This window comes from Streptopelia decaocto, assembly GCF_964273445.1.
Source record: "Streptopelia decaocto genome assembly, chromosome: 5".
Classification (NCBI taxonomy): Eukaryota; Metazoa; Chordata; class Aves; order Columbiformes; family Columbidae; genus Streptopelia; species Streptopelia decaocto.
In genome coordinates, this window is record NC_138659.1 from 15,122,353 (window position 1) to 15,147,062 (window position 24,710).

Here is a 24,710-nt window from a genome sequence, read left to right on the forward strand (position 1 = left end):
ATGGGCCAATATGTGCAATAGTGCCATTGAATGCAGTGCTCGGGGATGCCTCAGACACAGCGGATATTCCAAGAGAACTTCAGAGAAGGGAAGCATGAATATTCATAAGGCTAATTAAAATGTATCTCTGTGTGAAACATTCCCCACAGTCCGATTAGTGAAGAAATAAGCACATATTTCTGCGCTGAAGTTAATTTTCTTTTTGCTTTGTGTTTTACTCCTTACATTAATTCCACTCCAAGATGGGGTTCTTCCTGGATGCTACTAAGGATCAATGGTGCAAATGAGCATCAACAACATTCCGCCACAAGTACTTATTGTGAATTCCTTCAAATATTCAGGACATTGCCAGCATCTTATTTTTAAAATAAGCACAGTAACTACTAGGTTAATTGCAACCGGTAAGCATAAAAGCTAGCTGCCAAATTATCCTCTCACCTCCTTTTACTCCAGTGGAGATGAGAATGGGAGGAAGACCATCTTCAGGAATTAGATTCATTGCACTGCCAACAGGACTGCCAACCTGAGTTATATTTCCCGAGAATACAGAAGCATTATCAGTCTACAAGAAACAAACAAGAAAAGACAACATTAGGGAAGTAATAATGATAAAAATGTTAGAGCTGTCTGACTAGAGTCTGTGTCTGCTGGAGAACCAGAAACACCAAGTAATTTGGGCTTAACAGGAGACGATTATGTGACGACTCCTGTGTGTGAACTGTTACTAAAAAGGCTGCATTTCCCTTCCCCAGCACGACATATACCCATTTCTTTACAAAATCTAAAGGTACCTATGCCCACCTGAACCTTTTGCAAAGTCTCAGTTCCACTCACATGGGGTATATGGTGGATTTAATGTTGAGAGATAATACCTGCACTTCCCTGCATACATAATTTTATGAGAAGTGTCAAACAAAGCTTTGTGCTATGACATTCTTCATTGTTTCGAACTCTTTACTGACTGTGACTCAGCTTTTACAAAATACACATTACACAAATAGCCTTCACACACAGGCTGTACAGCCAAACACTTGGCAGTCACCAAACATGAGGACTTCAAACAGTGCTTAGTGCTCTGCCCCATAATAGTCCATTTCAGTTCAAAACATATGGCTGTTTCAGCACTCTGCAAACATTAAAATAAATAAGGACATTTGCTATGTCACATACTAGGACAAGCCTCAACATATTTCCCAGATCAGTAAGCTAATACGCTACTCACGACCAAAGCAAGCACGGTATTTTGAGTGGTGAATAGCGCAACGCTTCCTTACTTCTGCTGATAAAGTGTTGTTGGTCATGGGCTTTGATGGATCGTGTGACACCGCTAAGGTTCCTGTGGAAGTTGTCCCAGCCACTGTCAGTTTTGCTGCATCGGCAACTTCTCCATTGGGTAATATCCCATCAGCAAACCAAACACGCCTTTGTTCTCTAGGCTGAGCCACTAGCGAGAACATAATAAAATAGGATTTAAGATCTCACAGCAACACTGACTGGAAAATTTGAGTACAGAAGAGCAAAACTGAAAAAATTAATAAATAGAGAAATGTGGACTGGAAGGGACTTAAGACATCATCTACTGCGTTCCCTGTGGCAGGATCATGTATAAACACGTCTACTGAGAATAGTTTACTTGTCCTTAAAAACCTGATGTCCTTGATGAGGGCGGGAGTATAACAACTGGCATTAGCTAGAGTATTTGGAACGGATGAAGCACAGATACTTTTTCCACATTCTTACTACAGGCAAATTGAAAGAAAAAAAGAAGCATTCTTACCTTCTGCTCCAGGATGCTTTAAAACTCCCACAGGTACCATGACAGTGGGAGGCGGAGAGCTCAGGGCGCCCGAGGCCTGAGCCTGCTGCAAAGGAGGGATAGTAGAACAGTATTCAGCGGGATTGTTAGGGTTAGGGCTCTGGCTTGAGGCACTCATCAAGTTCTCCCAGGCTTGAGCTAAAGCAAACAAAGAACAAGAAACATGAGCACAAAGGAAGGTATTTAACAGTCCAAAATCACTGCGTTAATTCTCCGCTACAGCAGGTATTGAACATGCCACCTTCCAAAGGCCATCTCTCTTTATTTAAAAGCCTAGGAGACTGTAATTAAGCAAGAAAATCCACAGCAGGAGAAGATAGAGCACCGGTCCTGTGCAGTAAAAATACCAATTCGTACAGAAATATTTCCTGAAAATTACAACAATACTCTTTGATGTAAACAATGCTCAGTTCCTCATGCTTCGTTTTGTTTCCTTTTCAAAGATTTAACTGAAAACACTGAATTCTTATGTATATTTATCACGCTGTATGGAGAGATGGACATTCCTATTACAAGAGCTTTATAACCTACAGGATACTTGAGCAGATTTATCTTTTGTATATGAGAAAAAGCACCTTGCCTGTCTTTATATCCAGAGCAGATCACTACAGATCAACAACTTATGTTCTTAAGTATAAAAAAACCCTTATGCTATTAATTCTGAAGACACGACTTGAGCCTTAATCAAATTGCTCAAACAATAATACATACGATTTCTTTGTCAAGAACAGCCTTTTTTTTATCAAAACCCCAAACAGAACACAATGGAATATAAACCCCTCCTGCTTCCTCCCATCAACCTGTAAAACTATTTGATAGAGTGAAATGCCTGCCAATGGAAAAGGTATTGCCATTTCCATTTAAGATTAATGAAAGCAAACTATTTTTTAAGAGCAATTCTGTATTCATTTAGGTCCTGAAAGAAAAGAGTGTTAAAAATGCACAAAGTTACATCTCTACGATTCCTTTATTAAAAAAGTCATAGCATGGTAAAAGAACATTTTTAAAGCCTTCTCTAAATCAAGTAAGCGCCAACTCAGCAATCTACCAATTGAAAATACAGTAAAAATAGCATTGGAAACTTATTAAACACATAGTTTCGCCATGGAAAAGCGCCAGAAAATATAGAACCCTCCCCCCACAGCCCAGTAAAACACAAACCAGATACAGAGCAACCAAATGAAATAACTGCTTTTAAAGTGGGATTTCCAACCCCAGTTGTGACTGCGCAAAGATTAATGCTTAACCTGCTGTAAAGTGTGGGGGGGAATAAAAGAAACTGCAAGTATCAGGAGGGATCAAATACAACCAGGTTCCAGGTTAACTGACCAGTAATCAAAAGCCCCATCACAAATGCTGCAGCAGGGACAGAAACACAGAGGTTGCCCAGGGCAAGTGCACCCAAGTACTCGGGGAGGACTCTCCCCATCATAAACCCAGCAGTGGTGTCACTGTTTGCTACCATTAATGTGCATCTGTCCTGGCAACAGGACAGAAAGGCTTTTGAAAGGAAATAATTCTATTATGATCAATTTTATTATGCCTTTTTACAAGAACACTTCTGGTTTCAAGTGAAATGTTTTCAGATTCTTTACCCAGATGAGAACAAATCCCACTCACCACCGAAAGGAACCAGCTGTGTGTGTAATTCCTTGCTCTTGTACACCTTGAAATGTGCTAATTACTCCACCTCAACATATAACATTTTAGCAACACTTCAACATCATCATCAGGACTCAGTTTTATTTTCTATATATTACAAACTACAATTTCCTGTCACCTTACACATTTGGCCTATGGTAAAGACAGCAACAGCTGTCTCAGTCTCATGGAGATAAGTCAGTTGGGCAGCACAATCACCCACAGGTAACTGCCAGCTCTGGAGATTTTCAGAAGCCTCAAGACAGATTGGAAAGAATACTCTGTGTTTGCCCATATTTATACCACATATCTAAAGTGTTAATACTACAAAGGACAAAATACCAAATAGATTCCATGTCTCTTTGGTCAAAACCAAACACAGCCTTTCCTTGCACCAAGCAGAGGTAATACAACTTGATGTTTTCCCTGTTAACTTCATAACTATTGTGACCTCTCTCATATGTCCACATTCACACGAGGCTTTTGGTCACAGCACCATCTTGGGTTTGACAGACCATCCAGGAATGTGCCCAAAGCAATAATCCAAACTCAATCCAAACCTATCTGTGCACAGGTCTTTAGGCAAGACCTCCTACTCTGGCACTAAGCAGTTAAGGAGGAAGAAGAGCCGGATTAATTTGTGGATAAATACTACTTTCACAGTTTCTTATAATGCATTATCTAAAAGAGACACAACTGCATCACTCTTCCCTTTGGCATCCCACACAAAAGGGCAAGAGGTTACCCACTCAGGCATCAAAGGACAGGCAGTAGGCTCCTGAATTTAAAGGAAGAACGACCCCACACACAAAAAAATCACAGTTTCTGCGGTCTTTTTATGGCACTTACAAATGAAAGCTTCCAAATTCACTGCAACCTTACCAGTTTTTGCTGGTTACATTAATTCTGTTTCAGAACAGATTCTGTTAATCATATTTACTTTAGGAATTCCCCACGCTCCGCAGGGACTCCATGCTGACCTCTCAAGGGCCTTTGCTGTTTCAGCATGCTTACCCACACAAGTAAATATTTTTGATTTTTTTTTTTTGTTTTAAATATCATGACTGCAGCTCAACACAAAGCCAGCGAAGTGCTGCATCTCAGATTCTCTCCACTCACCGTTCATGAGCACGGAATGGCAGATCACGCAGACTCTGGCTTCCTTCCGATCCATGTACAACAACTTGCACTTCAGGCTACAGCACGCTGCACAGAACACCTGCAACCAAAGGCAAAAATCGTCAGCGTTGCTCAAAACCGTGTGATGAACTGATGAATTCAGACAAGAGAACATCTGTAAAGATTCAGAAACACAAAATAAGGAAGTAAATTATTTAGTATTTTCCCATCAGTGATTAATACCTGCCCAGGGTGCCTTTCCTACCAATCCTGATGAAGTGGTATTACATGGAACACATAAATGCACGTTGTCCTGATACTGTGTTTTAAAAATACATTTGGCATAAATGACAATGGATTAAGAAATTCCTACCACTTCACAATCCCTCACAGAATTACCCATTTGGGAATTAATTTCAGTCTTAGAAAAAGAATGAGTACTTTCTAGAATCAACTATATCTAAATGAGCAAGTTTTCTTTATAGGAGAGACTGCTGTGGCACAGAGTAATTCAAAGAAGTCATTTTTATTTGTAGCATGGCAATTCATTTGTATTAGTAACCACAGCTTTTTAGTCTCTTCATATATAACACGTTATTCCTCAGTTGGAATTTAAGTGGATGTATCAAAATGTTTTAAGCGTTCATGTTCGACATATAAAATGACATTTAAAAAAGCTGACTGATGCTGATCCTGCTGCCCTGCTCACCTCAGCCAGCGCTGGGCAGAAAACAGCGGTCAGGCGTCCTCCAGACAAGCAAAACCATAAAACATGAGCTAAAACAAACACTTGCAGGCAGGTATGAGCCTACAACAGCAATTGCAATCTCAAAGTCCTGAAGAACAGACAAATCAAGGTGCTTAATGATTATTTTCTTTGTTTAAAAAAAGCTAGTATTTCCTCAGGGTTATTATTCAGGTGATGTGAAGATACTGATGAGTACCCATTTTTATGCAGAAAGGTAACGTCCCACTCAGGAAATACAGAAACAGCAGCAGCTACCTAAGAAATTAGTTCAGATATCAAGAGAGAATTTCAAATTTTAATTATAGGTGGATATTATATCTACAATTCACTATGTGTTATTATGATCTGTAATGCTTTCTTAATAAAAAAAAAAATATTCAATCATCACTTCAATAGAGGTATTTCTGGAATATAGACAAGAAACTACATAGGATTCTCATATATAAATATATGTAAGCCTAACTTAATTTCAACCAAGCTAAAGATCACACCAAATAACAACCACTTTGCAGCCTGTTACCTTTACAGTATTTTAGTGGCAAGTGTTTAAAATAAGCACGTATCAAATAAGCTCTGAGCTCCCCATAAGAGCTGAAAATCGAATGTGAAGAAAGGTCACCCTGTCTCATTTCAACCAGTATTAATGTTTCCTAATTACGTCAACCTAAACATTTCAGAAACAAAATACAGGTGTGTATATACTGACATTTTCAAGCAAAAATATAAACAATTCCTCCACATCTGTGAATGTACTTTAAACAAATCTGATTTCTGCATCTACACTTTAACCCAGTTTACAAGTGTTCTATGGAATATTAATAAGAACATCACAGCATATTTTAGAGACATTTGACATCATCAGTTCTCTGAGAGAAACTTTCAGTCAAAAGTTCAGTAATGAACACGGAAAAATCAATGTCTTCAACCATACATGAAGGACCAACATAAATGAATCTCTAACTTAGGACCCTTTACCAAACAACACATTTTGCATTCAGCAAAGCTCCCAAGTGCAATGATCTGAATATTAAAGTGAAAATAGAAGCAATGACAGAACATCTACACATCCTCTCTTAGGCTGCATCAGCCTTTTCACAGCAGGAACGCAGATGAGGAACACAATCCAGCACAACAAGCAATTCAGTCTTGTTAGTAATGATCACCATGTCATTAACTCAGTATATTGTGCTATAAAAGAATAACATCACAGTGTCAAAGCAAGTTTTTATGTTACTAGGGTTTTCAGGTTCACTGGGAGCTGTTGAAGCACTAGTTGCTAGGGGCTTTGGTGATTTTTTTATATTTTAGTGGAATAATATAGTTTTGGTTGTCAGTAAAAATATGACATAAATTTTCTGGTTTTCCTGTAAATGATTTCCTATCAAGGATGATATTGTCATCTGACAACAGAAAATACATAAAACCATGAGGTAAAATTTATTAATGTGTTCACACTCATTCTTCAAGTTCTTAATTTTAATTCAAAATTTACCATAAGTGTATTACTTTCTACCAGTCCCCTGAGGTTCATATCTTCCATTAACTTTGCAATTATCCTGAACTTAAAAACTGAGACAGACTTCCCAGGTGCCACTCAACTATTTCTAAATGCAGTTTTCATTCCCAAATAAAAGAGATACATTTATCCCTACTACAATGATTTCTCATGAAGCTAATAAAGCTTAAAAAAACCCTGTCATGCTAAAGCTTGTGTTCAAAAATATTTAGTCCCATGACTTCCCCTGGAAGCAATTAATTGCAAGAGCTGAAGACACTAACTTCCCAATTATTTAAGTGAAATTCATGCATTTAACAGTGGAAGCGTCACTGCGATTCAGTAGTTACCTACCCCGCAGGCATATGGACAACATGACTAGCTTTGGGGGTGGTTATCTTAACCAGGTTATCTTAACCAGAAAGCAAGAGCAGGGAGCTGGGAACAGCCACATCCCAGGCCACCACAGCCAGGTTCACCAGAGCTCCCCTGCCAATGCCTTTGGTCCCTTTCCTTCCAGAATCGTTACCAAAATTAAGTGTTAAAAAGCACTTGGCAGTATTATTTGAACTATACTGATTCTTAGCATTAATTAATGTTTGGGTTTTTTTTCAGAGAAAGTAACATACAAGGGCATGAAATACCAAATTTTCTGCCACATCTTTTGACTGCACACATGCAAATTTGGCCAAGACAACATTAGCTAACAAAAGCTTCTAGAAACAAACCATTCCAAGGACTACTCTAACATTCTGAGAATATTAAGTACTAATATGTGACATATTTTTCACATCTGAGAAACAAGTTTGTCTACAGAGCAGAAGGACCTTTTATTTTATGCGTTCCACACATATCATCCAAAACAATGCTGGTAGTTCTTCTCAAGGCATGTCTTCAGAAGTTTAAAAAAGGAAAAAAACCACACTACATTTTTTGACCTTGCTCTCTCTGTGCATGTTTTATCCATTTTGTTTACAGATAGTTTTATCTTCTGCTTCTCATTTGTGCAACTCAGGGCTTCAGTCATCACAGGGAAGCCATTAAATCCAAGCAATGAACTTGTTTGAAACACAAAAATAACTGGAAAATATTACTGTAAATGAAAATTGTCATGTTTGTTAAACTCATTAAAAAAAAGAACGACCTAAATAACAGACAGTATAAGTTAATACATCAAAGCTAAAACGATGGACAGTCCTTTAACTTACACGCCTTACAGATTTTCCTTAACTGCAATGAAAAAAGATGGAGTCCTTTGATATTAAGCAAAAGGCACATGAAAGGTAGGCATGTACCCTATATGATGCTTATCCATCGCCTGCGGTTACAAGCTCCACGTCAGGATTTCCACTGCAATCTCCCTGCGAGACTCCCAAGGTTTCCAGTGTCCTGGGACAGATTTTTCAGCAGACCTCAAAATCAAATTCGAATAAAAGCTACTTTTCTGGTGTTGCAATGAAGAGATTGAGTACTACGCACTTGGGCTACTAAAGGGACAAAAGGGACACGTACATTGCGCATGACAGAGGAGCAAACCTGCGCTCCTGACAGGCTGCTCCCAGAAACAGGCAAGGCAAGGGTTTGAGCTCTCCAAATACATTCGCTTCTTTTAGGTCCTTCATTCAGGTCATTCTGCTTCCCTGCACTCTTCTGGCATCAAAAGATACCATCCATAGCAGTCAGGTCATCTAGCAACTTCAGAAACCTTTGGGTAGGGCCTAAATGAACCCAAGTTACTTTTATTCTAGTTTTTAGTGGGCTTTAGTATTTCTTTTATCTTAAAGGTATTCATTAATATCTACTTGACAAGAGTGTTAGTTTATTGCTTTTGAATCATCATATTTTTTCCTAAATTCCTGGTTCCCACATGCCACTGGTTAATCATTTACCATAAATTTGCCACATGAGAACAGCACATACATAAAATTTCAATAAAGCGCAAACAATGTTGTATTTCTTACACAACACAAAACGCTACAGAAATTCTGTTTTAGTTGTCTTCATTACAGAATTTCTCATCATATGTACATACACCAACTTACAGATAATTGACTACACTTTTTTTCCAGGAGCAAATGTATGTTCTTTAAAATAATGTAAGCAATATGAGAAAAGTTAGTAAAGAAGACTTAAAAGAACAGAATTCTTCAGCCATCTAAACGAGCAGGAACCCTGGCAATTCAACAGCACACTTCCAATTCACAACAATATGTTTCAGTATCTTTAATGTGATTATTGAATGCAGCAATTTCTGCAAACCAGTTTCCCACACTTAGCCACTTTATAGCAGTTCAACATGAACCCAACAATGTTGATTGTTGCAATCAAAAAATACACTGCTCATACATGCTAATAATTCCTTCAGTATAAACAACAATTAGTTATTCTCTATTAGAACCCTAAATAGATTAGAGCTTAGAAACTCCTTTTTAGGAAGAGATGTCACAGGTAACTATAGCCAGTGGCTTAGGAAGTCCTCTGATTTGATTTTGGGCAGTATCAGAAAGAAAAAGGGTGCTTTGTGCTTACTCACAAAACACAAACTTACCTTCCCACAGGCTCTGCAATGATGCCTCCTTTTGGTGAATGTAAATCTGGCCTCGCATTTCATACAATTTGGAGCTTGAGAATCTGGAACCCAAACTGGAGCCACCTCTCCCAAAGTCGTAAAAGGCTTTCTGGCTGGAGCTCCAAACTGACCAGCTCTGAGGTCGTTATCTGGACTATCTGGGGCTACCGCAAGGCACGAACTACTAGGGACTCCAGATTCATACTCTTCCAAATGTTCCCCATTAGTATCAGTAACAGAGGCATTTGAAGATGTTTCACCAGGAAACGCGTCTGCTGGGTCCCCTAATTGTGTCTTACCAAAGACATTTTTGTTTTTACTATTACCTCCACAATTTGGGGGAACAAGATCATTTTGTAAGTGGTCCGATAATGGCTTCGGAATCTGCAGTTTAAGATTTGTAGGTTGTTTAGGCCTCGCACCACCAAAAGGAACACTGACAGATTGCAGATTAGTCACTGGTTTTGGTGAAGTTTGCCCTTGCATGGATGAAACCTGACTACAAAGATTATGTAAATAATTTTTCTTTATGTGGTCACCAGTGCTGTTTAAAATAAGCCCGCTCCCTTCTGTGGCCTCATTTCCTCTCTGTTCATAAACATTAGAGTAACATTCGGACTTGCTCTCCTCTATCTCCTTTTCCTCTGTTACTGAGTCTTCCTTGGAGGGTAAAGTCTTTGGAACATGAGCAACAACTGGGTTCTGCATTCCATAGGAATCACAACCATTAGACAGAGAGCTTGCTGCTGATGTAGCCATCACATCAGAGAGACTGGACCCTTCAAGGTCATCTAGACCAGTCCCTTTTAAGTCTATGCCTGCCTCCACCATCCCACCACCACCGTCTTTGCTATTACTACACGCCTCATCAGGTTGCTCCGTCTGCAAAAGTCTTTCGTTCCCTCCCAGAGTTTGCTTATTATTCATCTCATTCAACTTTGTCGGTTCCCAGTTAGTCATCTCCTGAGATTCAGGGTAACACTCAGCCACGCTGACCAATTCCGTTGCGCCATGATTTTTATCACATTCAATGACTTCGCTTTCAGTGGCGTTAACATACTCAGGGGCAAAATGTTCTGCAACACATTCCTTGTAATTGCCACTTCCAGCCACGTCAGGTTGACAAGTTTCAGTGAGACCAGATAGCCTAGGCTGTAGCTGTTGGGTTGTTTCCTCTTCTATGATTAAGCTTCCATTACTTGAACCACAAGAAGAGATTTTAGCATCTAGATCCAGTCTCTGAGGAATGGCTTTACTAGTAACATTTTCAACTGATAAACAATTTTCTTGCATTTTAACAGTACCATCAACTGGTCTCTGTAAGAGAGTCACTGCATTAATCTCTGCAGTTGTAGCTTCTGGAAACAGTGAATCTTTACTCATATTAAAATCATCCTTTAATCGAGAGGAGGGACAAGCAACGGTCAGGCTTTCAGATGAAGCATTAATCAAATGACTTAGGGAGTCATCTTCAGTGCACAGCCTATTTACTTGCTCTTCTGTATCTATATCTTTCTCTGTGGATCCATTTACAGTAACACTAAACTGATCACTCTGTCGGTTTTCATTATCCAGTGTAAAGCTAATAGTGTCCATTAGGGACTGGCTGTTGTAATTTTTACAATCCAGCAAGTCACCACTTTGTAGTGTTCTTCTGTCACAATTATGCATGACTGCCACCACTAGTACATTTTTCTCCTCTGGCAAGCAAGGTATATTTCCACATTTCTTTTCTCCTGTTTCCACAGTGTTACACTGATCATTCCGATTACTATTTCTTTTAATTAACTGATCATCTGCTGCTGCCTGATCATCAATCCACATGACTGGGGTCCCTGGGCTTACGCTAAAATCCTTTCCATTAGCACAGTGATCCCCTCCTGCTGTTGGTGTGGTCACTGAATGAGACAAGGAGAAAGACTTTAATCTTTGCTGACATTCGTTAGGAGTTGTAGCTTCATTCACATTGGCCACGGTTGGGTTAAACGACAGACGACGAGACGGTGGATCTAGAATCTGATTCCACTTTGCACCCAATAGTGTAGGTGAAACAGCAGCATCTGAAAAAGTGTTTCAATAAGAGAACTTACTGTTCTATTAAAGCTGCAGGATCTATTAACTCTGCCACATCAGAAGGCTCCAAATATAAACGTAGAGATGTTCAAATATGGGCACAAAAGTACAACATATCTGCCATAACTAACATCCTTGACCAAACACTAGTAGTGAAATTCCATCATGGTTCTGCAACTCAGGAAGTTCAGACCCACACCAATTAGTATCAGGTTGAATTTGCACAAACAACTTTAAGCTAACAGTTAATATACGCCGGACAGCTAGAAATGCCTGGAAAGATTCCCACTCCCCCAAAATGTTCAACTTCCTTGACAGCACAGAAGTAACAATTAGACTAAGCAAAAAATATAATACTTCAAATATCATAACTTTCATCATATGATTTACGTAACCTAATAAAACATTTCTATGCTTGAGTCTCCAAAACTGCAAAAGAAGCTTAAAATAAGTTTTGCCTGATTTGTTCAAAATAAATGATTAAAACATTGCCGCTAAGATCAAGCTTCACAAAACCTTTCTTTAAAAAGGGTATGGAAGATTTTCTATTAAAAGAGAATTTTTTTAAAAGTAAACAAGATGAACAGGAACAGAAGAGAATACTATTAACAAATACTGAAGACACACCATGCAAAATTAACAGATTTTTTTGCAAGTTCTGGGATTAATTTGCAACTCAAAACCAAAAAGGGTATCACATATCTCTCCTTCTTCAATTGCATTCTGTGTAGAATACATCTAACATGCATTTATGATCTTGTTCAAAATTACTCACCTTCGTTTTGCTCAAATTCATCTAAAACCTTATCGAGGTTATATGCCTCTGCTTGGAAATAGTTCTCCATTTGTCAGGGAAAGGCCACCAGATTCCTGCCTGAACCTGCCAGAGAACAAATTGCAATCAGATATTTAACCTTCAGTCAGCAGTGTTCCACTACCTATTGCCCTGATTTAATGGGAAAATATGTCCTTTGCAAATCAAATTTTACATACATTACATGCATAAATCCAAAGTATTTTCTAGGAATAAAAATTATTTGTGTGCTTAAACTTTGTCAGTTCCAATTAACAACCTCCCCGAACTTGCTTTGGATTTCATTACCTTCAGTCTCCAAAGGTTTTTTTAAGACCGTAGTATTTGCAAACACTTGCAAAACAATGATTTTTTCAAAATCCTGCCACACACAAATAAAAAAGTAAATGTGTTGATGTGACTCAGGTGTCTGCAGCAACAACATCTGAAGAACACAGGTTCATTTTTACATGTTGGCTGTCACAGCAAAATACCCCCTTCAGATGAATAAAAGAACACTAAGCAAACTGAGTTTGCAAATCCATGCCAGTTCAAAATAGAATGTATTTTACACCATGGAACTTATAAACCAATATAACAACATGCACATCTGTCCCTATGCTTAATGCATTTTCCATTTAGTGTGGCAGATCTTTTTGAGAGGTCAAAATAAAAGGATTTTTTTTCAGGATTTGGGAGAAAGTTATAAACAGGCCGCACATGAAATTGCATTCTGCAATTTAGAAATTCCCTGACTGCTTAGAAACTTCTCTTCAGGGCAACGTAACAAAAGAAAGTCACATAGCTCTTTCTCATGCACTGTTTGCTGAGGATCTGTGAAATGCAACCTATAAAGGAAACCATTTTTCTCATATGTCAAGCTTTTATTTTCACTACATACGAGTGCAATTTTTGTTATTATTTAGATGACTGTGATTTTTTTTCCTCACAATAAACAGGGAGAGAGGAAAGAGGAAGAGTTTTCACCAGCAGGTACCAAAGTAGCATCGCTGTAAACAGGTGAGCAAAGATCCGTTTAACAACAATGCACAGAACAACGTCAACCTCAGTCACGTGCTGTTACCTCCTTATCAGTGTCTCTCTGGGCATATGAAGGCATTGCCTCAACTTCCGACATTCAGGGAAAACACCGACCTCCACCTGAACATTTAACTAGTACCGTCACCCAAGCCAGCAATAGCCTTTAATATATTTCAAAACCCAGATGACGACAGCACTGCAGCACCATCATTTACATAGCACTGACACTTTAATGTGTTTAACCATCAGGATCACCATAATGGTAAGAGCAAAATCACCCCAACACCCCTTGGAAAATAACAGTCTAGAGAACCCAAAGCCAACCAACAATCTGAAGATCCGGCTTTCGGTTCTGTGCTACCACCAATTAGCTCATGTGGCTTTGAACATGTTGCTGAAACTCTGTGCTTCTGATTTTTTAATGTACACTAGGCTAGCAGTATTCTGTGTCACTTCTCATTACCCAGAGATGCTTCAAAGATTCATACTTGTGAAAGTTGTTAAAGCACTTAATGGGTGTTACTTGAATTGTGCTAGTGCTTAGAATGCCTGCTTTAATAATCCTTGTTTCCCTGAGAGGCAGGCATTGGGAATCTAGCAAAATGCACAGAAGTAAATAGTCTCATTGAAAGATAATGCTTTCAGGCAAAAAGGATGATGACAAGGGAGAAAAGGAAGAAAAAAAAAAAAAATCAAAAACACAACCACCAACCCAAGCCTAAGTCATTAAATACTTTTCTACAGCTTCACGTACGAAATAACATTTTCGCCCGAACAGTAGGAACATGGTCTTCTCGCTCCAGAGGCTTGTAGCAACAGGACACCCTGATTTGGTTTTTATAAACATTTGCTACCAGTGAAGACATTTGCACTGAGAAATGTGTGCCATAACCTCTATACCACAAAGAGAGACCTTGATGTGATCTGTTCTCTGAACATCACCCAAACCAGCCTGCTTCTCTTCAGAGCTGGTTCCCAACGTTGTGCAATCAGGCAATGGAGGAGGAGCGGGTGAGAAGCCTGTTTTGCAGTGTCAGACCTGTCAGCCAGACTCCAGCTCAACTGCAAATCTGCTCTTTTACACCAGAGATCCAACAGACACGAGAAACATGGCAGAGGAAGTTTCCAATTTAAAACTGTATCTTACTGTAACATTGCCTCCATAGTATCTGGTACCAGTTCTATTTCAATTACTACAACATTAAATACAGTTTTATACTTATCGTGGGCAACAGCTACGGTTAGGTTATTGGTACAAAAAGATCATGCATTAAAATATCATAAAACGCAGAGTGTCAGGTTTTAAGGTTGACCTCAAATTTGACACATGGAGTTTTTAAAAGATGACCATGTTACAACATAACATACTGTTTAATACAATCAGATTAAATCATGTTTTAAAGATATATACAAAAGCCAATTTTAAAGAAAATTAGTGTAACAGCAACTTTGAAAATGCAATAAGCATCACCCAAAAGAAAAGACCATTTTGCAAAGACATTCAGATATAACTAGACTTATTGCTTTACAAACTCCCAGATCTGTCCTCTTCTCTGGGTTTTTAGATTAAGTCCTCCTGCAAGGAAAATAGATGACTGGCCATATAATTCACTGTACACAGATGCAGAGATTATAACACAAGTAATAGAAAACCTGGCCGCCTTGAACAAAAGTTGTATTTCAGAAGTCTAAAAAAGCTCAATATTTTACATTCTCCCCCAAAAGCAGGTTCAGGCCTCAAACTGTGACAATATATTCTTTGATCCCTTAGGTACCTACTGTAGCTCCACAACCTGCCCACCAAGTCATTGTATGAAAAAAATCTTTCATATAATTTTAACTGAAATAATTACATTCGCTATACACATTTCAAGTAAACCAAAATAATTTTTAAAAGCAGATGCTTCTCCTTAGACATACAAATACTATAAACTGCAAGAGTTTGGAGGTTCTTTTGCACCTTTCCCTTCCCTGCATTTCAACACCTTAATAGGAAGCAACTGTACCTGCTCAGTAAACATAAAAGGTTGAAAAGTTGACTAGAATTTCTCCCAATGAATATTTTGCTTGATTTTTTTTCCATTCAGAGTTCTAAACATCAATCAAAACTAACTCACTATATTCGAACCGTTTTGTCCAAACACCATACAATTTCACATCCATTTATAAGGTATTTAATTTACATTATAATGATAACATTCCAGTCTAGCAAACAATCAATGAAGATGTGAATAATTATTCCCAGGCAAAGTCCTACTGCTAAGGTCAATGATGCAAAGAGCATCTGTCAGTGAAGCTGCCAGACTGAAAAAGTGTCATATGAAATTTTTGTGCTCAGGAGTTAAACCGTGACGCTGTCTGAAGGCACTGCACTCAGATTTCCATGCATTTTTATAGAGAAAAAGGGCATCCAGTCAAGGCATTCGCTAGGACATAAACACAAACTCTGCAATACGGGTGGCCCCAAAGAAATAGGCTACATGCATTGATTTTTTTGTTTTGTTTTGCTTATTTTAGAGAAGATAATGATTACTGACAAGCAGGCTGATGGGGAAGGAATATGATGCTGATCGTATAGTTGCTGAAAACATGGTTTTAAGTAACTCATTTTGATTCTGTATAACTTTCAAACATTTAGAAAAATTCAGACCTGACCACTCATACAACTTCAAAACCTGAGTGAAAGCCTGACAGAATTACTTCAGAACTAACTCAAATTTATGCACATTGGAGTAAGCAGAATAGAAGCCACATTTGCTCCTAACATTTCCCAAATTTAGTCCTGTATTAGCTGCTTTTTCATTGTCATACAAATTAGGAACAAGATATACCTAACCACAGGAAGCAGTGTTAGAAATTCATCATAAATACACTAATTTTTATTGACTTTTAAATTTTATATGAAGTGTGATTCTATAACGTTAGAAAAATACAAATTTTCAGACATAGGAGACCACATGCTTAACCATAACAAGGGCATATAAAGAAGATTTGTAATTTTATTTCCACTCCCTTACAATCCCAATGTGGTTAATACTTCACAGCATCTCTGTGAAATTATCTTATTATAACATCTGTATTATTTGATATTAAATATCTAATATTTGTGAGTTTAAATTTGGTCCAATGTGACAGAGGGATTTTTTCTGTATTTTTAAAAATTCTAAGTAGAGAGAGCTACGTGTAAACAAATATATGCAACCATATGAATTCTGAAGCTCAAATACTGGTGCACAAACATGCAATGAGCCAAAATCCAGACTGACGGACGCTCGTAGTCCAAACTGAAGAGAGAAAAGAGCTTTCATATCATTATTGTTATTTCACTTACTGATGTACCAGGATAAATGGAGAATCTTTTATTTTTAAACTCACAGTCACTAAGCTGACAGCCATTCTGAATGAGATCTCATTGTCTATGCAAGTAGGTGTTTCTCAGAAAAGGTCAGCTGCAAATCTTCAGGTTTAATGTCTAAAATTATTATTATTATTACATAAAAGAACAGAACCCTCAAAGCTTTTCCAGAAGTTTCTGTCCAAGGGCAAAACACACTGCCAAATCCATAAAAGTCCTTCCTGCCATCTTCCTGACAGAAAAGGACAAGTACTCATGTTCCTAACAATGCTTCTCGACCAATACATTGTCAGCAACTCATATTTTTGCCAGTTTAAGACCTAATACCTTCAACTCTGCACAGATAGCAACTCAAGATGAAAACAAAGAATACAAAATGCTCTAATATGGCAAGCTATAATAACTGGGTAGCTATTTTCCCCATAATTTAAAATTGCATTTTATTTTTAATATTTTTATGAAATATCCAATATAAATAAAAATAAATATATTCCTTTACGGGTCTTTCGAAACTTTTGATTGTAATTCACAGGTACCACTATAAAAGTTTGGAACAGTTTTAGAATTATTATATTCTAGTCCACAAAGGTCAAAATGTTATTTTCAAAGGATCCTTGATAATTGTGAAACTCTTTGGTATTGCTTGACTATTCCAAGCCATGGCATGGAGAAAAGCTGATGAGCATACACACAACTTGAACTCTGGAAAACTGAGAAGAAAAACATGAGCAAGTCAGGAAGAAATTTAAATGGCAAATTTAGCTGTATGCTGCCAAAAAGGAGACACTTCCTAAATTAATATATATTGGGACGAAAAATATTAAGAGGATACTGTGCCAGTGCAGTGCAAGGAAAAGGAGACATACATCACCAATCCAGTGAAAAACATAAGGTGGTTTTTCAAAAATGCAATCCTCCATGCAAAGATTTGGCAGAAAAGACTAATTATATGAAGAAGAAGGAAAAAAAAAGAAAGAAGGGGGGGCAATTTATTTTTTTTAATTCTCTATGAAACAAACAAACAAACAAAAAACCCCAAACAAACCACAGAAAACACACACACAAAAAAACAATGGCTACCATCCACTGGTACAAGAAGTCCAGAACCCAAGAGCAGTTGTTACCTACTGCAGAGTCATCTCCTGTCTTTCATGGCAAAAAGCTAATGAAAACATTCAGCCTTTCGCAATCAGATTATTTTCAGGCTCCTGTTGGATCATAGATCATGTGTAATTCAGAAACTCTGTCTTTTACTTATCAGTTTCTTCATAGAACAGCATGGACATCTTCATCTCTAAAATTTAAGTTGTTACATTCTACCAAGATTACATGCTCTACTCTCCCCTAATGTCTAAAAATAAAGGTGCATGTACCAGAATGTCTGTGCCATGTGTATCCAGAATTACTATCCTAGTCATCATCGCATTTAGACATCAGACAAACTTTAATTGATTAGTGGGGAGGGAAGGAGACAGAAGTAAAGGGCAGAAAAACCTTCCTTAAAATTAGATTATATTCTGAACAGGCTTAACCCTGGAGACTGCCTCACAATAAAGCTCAGATATCCCACATGCCGGCTACTGCTTGGGAAATGAGCTGTACAAAAAGATGGGCCTTGTGTGATACCCACAAAGTGGTGAGACTAATATTTGGTTTGGTCTCTACAATAAGGAATTACGTAACGCATGATCTTCTGCACTGCATATCCTAAATTACCCTCAAGATGTTTTCACCACTGGAACTGACAGCCTGAAGTCTTCAACATTTTCTTGACTCTAACAGTGGATGACTGGCACACAATCACATTAAAATGCTGTAATAAAAAATGCACCATAAGGAAATAATACTAACATACAACTATTAGCCTCATAGCAAAGGCCTAAAAATCAAACAGTATGTAAAGAACCAGAATAAGATCTCAGGACTTTCTGTCATGCTGTCCTGTGTAGACTTCTCCTTCAATATAAACAGTGAACATACACATTTCAGTAAACTCTTACTAAACAAAATACTCGAGTAGTTTATTACAGTCCTCACCAAAAATATAGATGAAAGACTCCTAAGACGAAAGTCACAAGGGGCATGAGCAAACTGAAACCAAACATTGCTCGTTCATCCTGATAAAAATTAGATGTCCAGAAAATGTCATTTTCCCACAGCATGACAACATGGAATTACATACCAACTAGACAATTTATTAGATCTAGTGCTTCTTAGAACTTCCTTCAACCCCACATATTCTTCCAGCTCCCTTTAGTGATCTTTGGTGTTATTTGCCCTGGGAGGAAGAAGTCAAGCACCTTTGCTGTAATAAACAGCTTGTTCAGCGAGCTCAGCAATCGCTGTATTTTTAACTGATGAGATCTGCCTACAGCACAGACTGGAAGAAAGATTTTGCCCACTTCCACTCTCCCCCAAATAAAATAAGACATATCATTGCTCTAAAACAAGGCAATTACTCTCAATAAAAAACAACGTGCTAAAAATACTCCATCATCTTCTATAGAAGAGATATATCCATATATAGAGGCGTATGTATATAAACATATATCCATAAGCATACATAAAAATATGTGCATTTCAAGTACATACCCCTGAATGTTTATATTCTAAAGCAGAACTTGCCTCTTACCTTTTTCTCTTATATATATGTTAAGAAACGAATGACCCTGTGCCTACTCATGATGACTGCAGCACAAACAGCCAGTTCTGCTGAATCAGTGTGTTCTGCTTGATCCTAGAAAGAAAATATAAACACGTATTTTATGATTGGTAATTCTGCAACAAACCATGTTTTTGCAATGCATGACTGCAGCTCGCACAGGCACATTTGGCAAACGCTGCAAGCCTTCAAATGATTTGGATTACATTTGCAGCTTTAAATTCAGGGATCTACGCACTATGCCACTATTGCACTGCAATGTTCTGGTGAAAAAAGCTGCAAATAAAAAACACATTGCTACCTACCCTCTATTATTCTTCATTTAACTGTAAACCCACAGAGTGAGGCAGCAACTCCTGCTGTCCTTGTGTTCCTGATGACCTTGACTGTAACGCTCAATTTATAAAACAAGCCTCTGAAGTTAATTATATTAGACTACAATAGGCCTTCCAAAAATAAAGAGCTGGTAGCTTTGATAATCAACAAAAATTCACGGCCCTCTGAATTCTTTAAACTGTATTCATCAGCTTCCCACTGATTTTGTTACAGCTGAACTGGGTTTGTCTTCAAATTACTCCCCCTACAATCTGAGGCTCCCTTCATTTCCTAAAGGCTCCTTCTCTCAAATACCACAGTGGCATCAACCTTCAGCAGCAGGAAGAACTAAACAAAAAGTAAAAAAGAGTCTTCAGAAGAAACTATCTTGTCCTTCTGCCTACAGCGTTTCTGTGGGCCAGGTGCTCATTTTCACAGGCTGTATCCTAACAGTCAACATAGCTCAGAAATCCAACACAGACAGGAGCAAAGAGTCAAGACTAGTTTATGACAAACAGTGGAACAAGAACAAGGAGTGGGATACGTTAAATTCATGTTTTAAGGTTTGCTGGTGCTGGTATTTGACCTGTTATGTACTTGAAATATTTACTAGTGCTCTGATGAAGCAGAAGTATGTGTTAGGAAAAAAAAACCAAACCTCCAGCAAAATGAAGAGAACTGAAAAAAAAAAAAAAAAAAAAATCACTTTTCCGTGCATGAAAGCAACATTCAGTGTTACATTACAATTTTCTCAGGGTTGTTTATTATTCTTTTCAGAAATAAGCCACAGTAATAATTCCAGGAAACTAATAAACCGAACAGTAGCACTCTCAGTAGTACTAAGAGTGTAGTATTTAGTAGTACTTTGCGAACTCAGAATAAAAACCCACAGCTTTGTATGCCAACAGAGCTGTTCCTGTAGGCAAGTAAAACTTCTGATGCCATGTGTATTTCCACCTCTGCACGCTAAGATGAATTTTGGATATTTTGAAAATAGCAGAAATTATTATATTACAAAGTTCTTCCAATAGGCTTCATACACATACAAAAACGGAGGGAAATTTATGAGCTGTTTCAAAGGGATGTGAAGTCCATGTGGCAGTGGGGCAAGGTTGTCTGCACCACCATCACCTCCCTTCCTGACCTGCAGGTGGAGGAAAATGACTCAGTTTTCATGAGCCCTTTGAAAAGGTGGATCAATCACTGACAATTCTGTTTGTGATCTGTGACAAGGCCTGTCAACTGCATCATGAACATCAAACACATTTCGCATGAACTGGCCGGTCATACATTAACCACAAAGTTCAATCTTTACCAATCAGAAATGGATCAGACCCAGCAACCCACAGCTGAACCGTGCTGTGCTGTCACCAGCACTCAGATCCAATGAGTATTCCAGGCAGGCGATATTCAGGGCAACAGCACAGCTTTATTATTTTTGTTTTTTTCTGATCCACTTTCCTTGTTCCATTCTTCCCAGGTAAGAACTTTTTTGTCCATAACTATCCAACACAGATCCAATCAGTCACTACCAGCCTCCAAAGAAAGCTTTGAAAAGAAACTACCTGAAGGTCCTCGAGCTTTTGTTTACAATTCAACATTTACTCTTGGCAGCTGCTTTCCCTTACAAAGATCAATGCAAAAAGTCAAAGCACGCTTACAGATATGAATAATATATTTAAACAAAAAGCAATTTTAAAAAAGCAAATTATAAGGTTGGGATTTCCTGAAAGAAATGAACAAGTTGACAACAGAGCCAAATTCTTTTTCCAGTAAGAAGTTAATGTAAGAGAACTATACTAAAACAAAAATCAAGGACAAAAAGAATAACTACAAAAGAGAGCCAAGAATATTCACAACAATGTACAACCTAGTGATTATTAGGTTTTTCACAAATCATACACACTGGTTCCAACACTCTTGGAAAAAACACATACATTTCCACCTAAAAATTATGTGCCTAATGAGACCTAAGATCATTAAAAACGAAAGAGGCCCAATGCCTCTGCTGTTCCAGTTTCCTTACTTTGAGCATTTCACAGTTTCTTCTCTCTTTGGGTGATGCTTGGCTGAACTGTGTCTCCTGCCCTATGGTGGGATCACACGGGGGCTGGCTCCTGTTCTACCCTACGGGTCTGATTTCCCTCAGGAGCTCCAAGAGGGCGACTGCCAATTACTGAAAAAGCAAAACAGACACTGAAGAGAAATTTGACAAGCAGAGATGTGCCCAGAATAGAGGATGAAGAATAGAAGAAAGGAACTCTAAAAATATTAAATTAGAAATAATCTTCCACAAAACAAATAACGTTTAAAATGTTTACAACATTAAACTGAAGTAGTCTGAACTAGCACAAATTGGAATCATTTATAATAAATTGAAAGATACTGGAAAAGAAGCAATTTTGATACTATGTTAAAAAATGCAGAAAAAGCTCAAAGCATGAAGAGATGCTAAAAAACGCTTCCATCTACTGGCAAGGATCCAACTCTTAACTACACTACAGCTCCTCTATAATGTGCTACCAGTGAGAAGATGTTTTTGAGTGGGCAGAAATACATTTGCAGCCATTTTAAGGCACATTATTATTGCTAGATTAGTTGAACTAGACATTATCTTAAATGCAAACCCAGATTTCACCACTGGTATCTTGACTTCCTTGCTTGTCTACGCTCTGGAACTATCAGATGGGAGATTCAGAGAGACCACAGACAGTGGATGTGTTCAGGTCCTGACTTTGCATGAATAAAACCTACAACAAGAAACACTACAGCAGGGGGGGTACATTAACAGGATAACAGCGTGCTTAAGAGGGGAAAGAGGGAACAAATTCCGGGATATACATCAGTTACACAATATTAATTATTTTATCTGATCAGCTCATCTGGAAGTTAAATCTTCACAAGTGGAAAAGATGGGGGTTCTTCACTCAAGTGATGAAACACGTGGAATAATGGTAATTTACCATGTGCCAAACAATTTTGTCACTTTGTAACAGTTCCTTCTTGGCCTCCCTCAAATGAAGCACCAACTTTCAGTCAAGTTTCAAATGAAGATGTCTTTGTATTATTTTTTTTAAATTAATGTTACGTAGAAAGACTAAATACTATGCAAAGGCAGTTCTTCAGACCTGTCTCAGGATACGCTGCCACAACAGCATCCACATTCTATTAATATATATTTTATATATATAATATATATTATATATATTATATATATAAAATATATATAATATATATTAATATGTTAATATGTGGCCAGCGGATGTCCACAGCACCTGAATGAAAGCAAGCCTCATTCTCCATTGCCATTACCCTTCCTGAACGCCACATTGACTCTCAAACAGTTATTCATTCTGTACGCCGTATGGAGCTCTTTTTACCTAATATGTGCCAAATAAAAGGAAGGGTGGGAGTTATAAAATGCTTGTGACACAGCAGTAGCAATATCTGTGTCACACACACTAAGATGTTTGCAATGGCAAGGATTTTGGATTAGGCCCCAAACTGAACATTTCAACATGAATTGTCCTATTAATAAGTTAAACTAGCAGACATCCAACGGGACCAGAAAAAAAAAAAAGTCTTTAAAATTCTCATTTATTAAAGGAGACTCAGCAAATAACAACAGCATTTTTCAAAAATATCTTGTCTAAGAAAAAGTTCAGGATTAGAAAATCACACTAAAACGTGCCATAAATCCATTTAATAAGAAATACTAAAAGCAGCAGCAAGAGATTAATGTATCAAATATAAACAAGATACAGTCACTGCTGATCCTTTTCCTGCACCAAAAGCTCAACATGACCCAATATCCTTCAGTTTTCTTGCCCATAATTCAGTGATGTTCTTACTACTCCAAGTAAATTAACTGAAGAGTAGACGGGGGCATGGCAAGCTATTTCTGTCTAATACAACACTTTGTACCAGCTCGCTATCCATGAATGCTGACGAAAGATAAACTATTTCAATGTTGCATTGGTTCGTCTTTTTTCCCAATCAACTGCACAAATAGAGATGGACAATGCCTACAGCAGAATACAGCCTCGCTAACTATTTCACTAATATTTGCATCTTTTCCCTCAACTTTTCCCCATGCCATTTTAAAACTATTATTTTCACTTTTGTCTCCAGCCAAGTTTCCACAAGGAGAGATTCAGGCATGCCAGAGCTGCAGTAAGGCAGACAAAAGAGCGGCAGCTTCAAAGAAGCATTATAGAAAGTATCACACTCAAAAGTACGAGGGACACACGGAAAATTATAGCAGCGTTATCAGCTTTTGGCCTCCAGTAAATAAGAGAAAGCAGCCCAACTGAAAAGGACACCTGTTTTGAATCAGTTTACAGTCGAAAATAAATTCCATTTCCTACCATTTTTACTATTTCAAGGAGAAAGGAATTGATTTATTTCCCAAAAAGCCCATCCATCCCCAGCATGCTGCAAAGGCAGGAACCTTAGCACCCGGAGACAAGAACCACGCATCCGTCTTACAGAACTGCCTTGAAAAGTATCCAGCCCCGGCTTTCTGGAAGATCAAATAGATAGGTTTACACCACAGTGCTGCCTTCAATGCAAGTTTTTCCAGAGGAATACAGTTGGAAAAAGAAAGAGGAAAGCCTTTCCTGAGCTTACTCATATGCTCATAGAGCTCACTTCAAAATTTAATGTTTTCTAACACTGCTTCATACAACTCACAAGTTTAAAATATTGCAAACCACAAAAAAAATGCACAGTATATTAAACATAAATTTAATGGGAAATCATGTTTCTTAATGGGTCCATGTAATGTCATCAATGTAACAATGTGCTTTTTAAAAAAAATCTATACATTTAACATATACAACTGAAGTTGTTATTTGACTTTATTCGAATAAAAATTAAAATAAATCATATAGAAAAAAATAGGTTTATGAGATTGCTTTTTACATTTCTGTATTTAAGAAACAAAGGTTTGACCATTATAAGTTAATGTTTAACAGAATTGAAGAACAAAATTATTTGAAGTCACACACTATGTCTCTCGGAGTGGATTAATCCTGTATTCCAACACTTTATGAGTTTTCCTTCTTTCTAATGTAGGGCAGAA

The 24,710-nt window shown here is 37.8% G+C and overlaps 1 protein-coding gene across 4 annotated transcripts in view; it reads right to left on the bottom strand.

Annotated features, from left to right (window-relative positions):
- ZFYVE9 (zinc finger FYVE-type containing 9) overlaps positions 1–24,710 on the bottom strand; it is a 60,192-nt gene that overhangs the window by 24,996 nt on the left and 10,486 nt on the right. For 2 of the 4 annotated variants that reach the window (XR_014184196.1, XM_082054053.1), the window contains exons 2-8: positions 19,283–19,387; positions 12,237–12,341; positions 9,368–11,448; positions 4,577–4,676; positions 1,778–1,954; positions 1,275–1,444; positions 439–562 (exon numbers count right to left, since the gene is read on the bottom strand). Coding sequence is in view for 3 of the 4 variants with exons in the window: in XM_082054053.1 (XP_081910179.1) it covers positions 439–562; positions 1,275–1,444; positions 1,778–1,954; positions 4,577–4,676; positions 9,368–11,448; positions 12,237–12,306 (2,722 nt within the window). In the remaining variant the exon portion in view is untranslated. Of the gene's footprint in view, positions 1–438; positions 563–1,274; positions 1,445–1,777; positions 1,955–4,576; positions 4,677–9,367; positions 11,449–12,236; positions 12,342–19,282; positions 19,388–21,653; positions 21,796–24,710 lie in introns of those variants that run through there. The other 2 variants (XM_082054054.1, XM_082054055.1) reach the window with 2 other exon arrangements.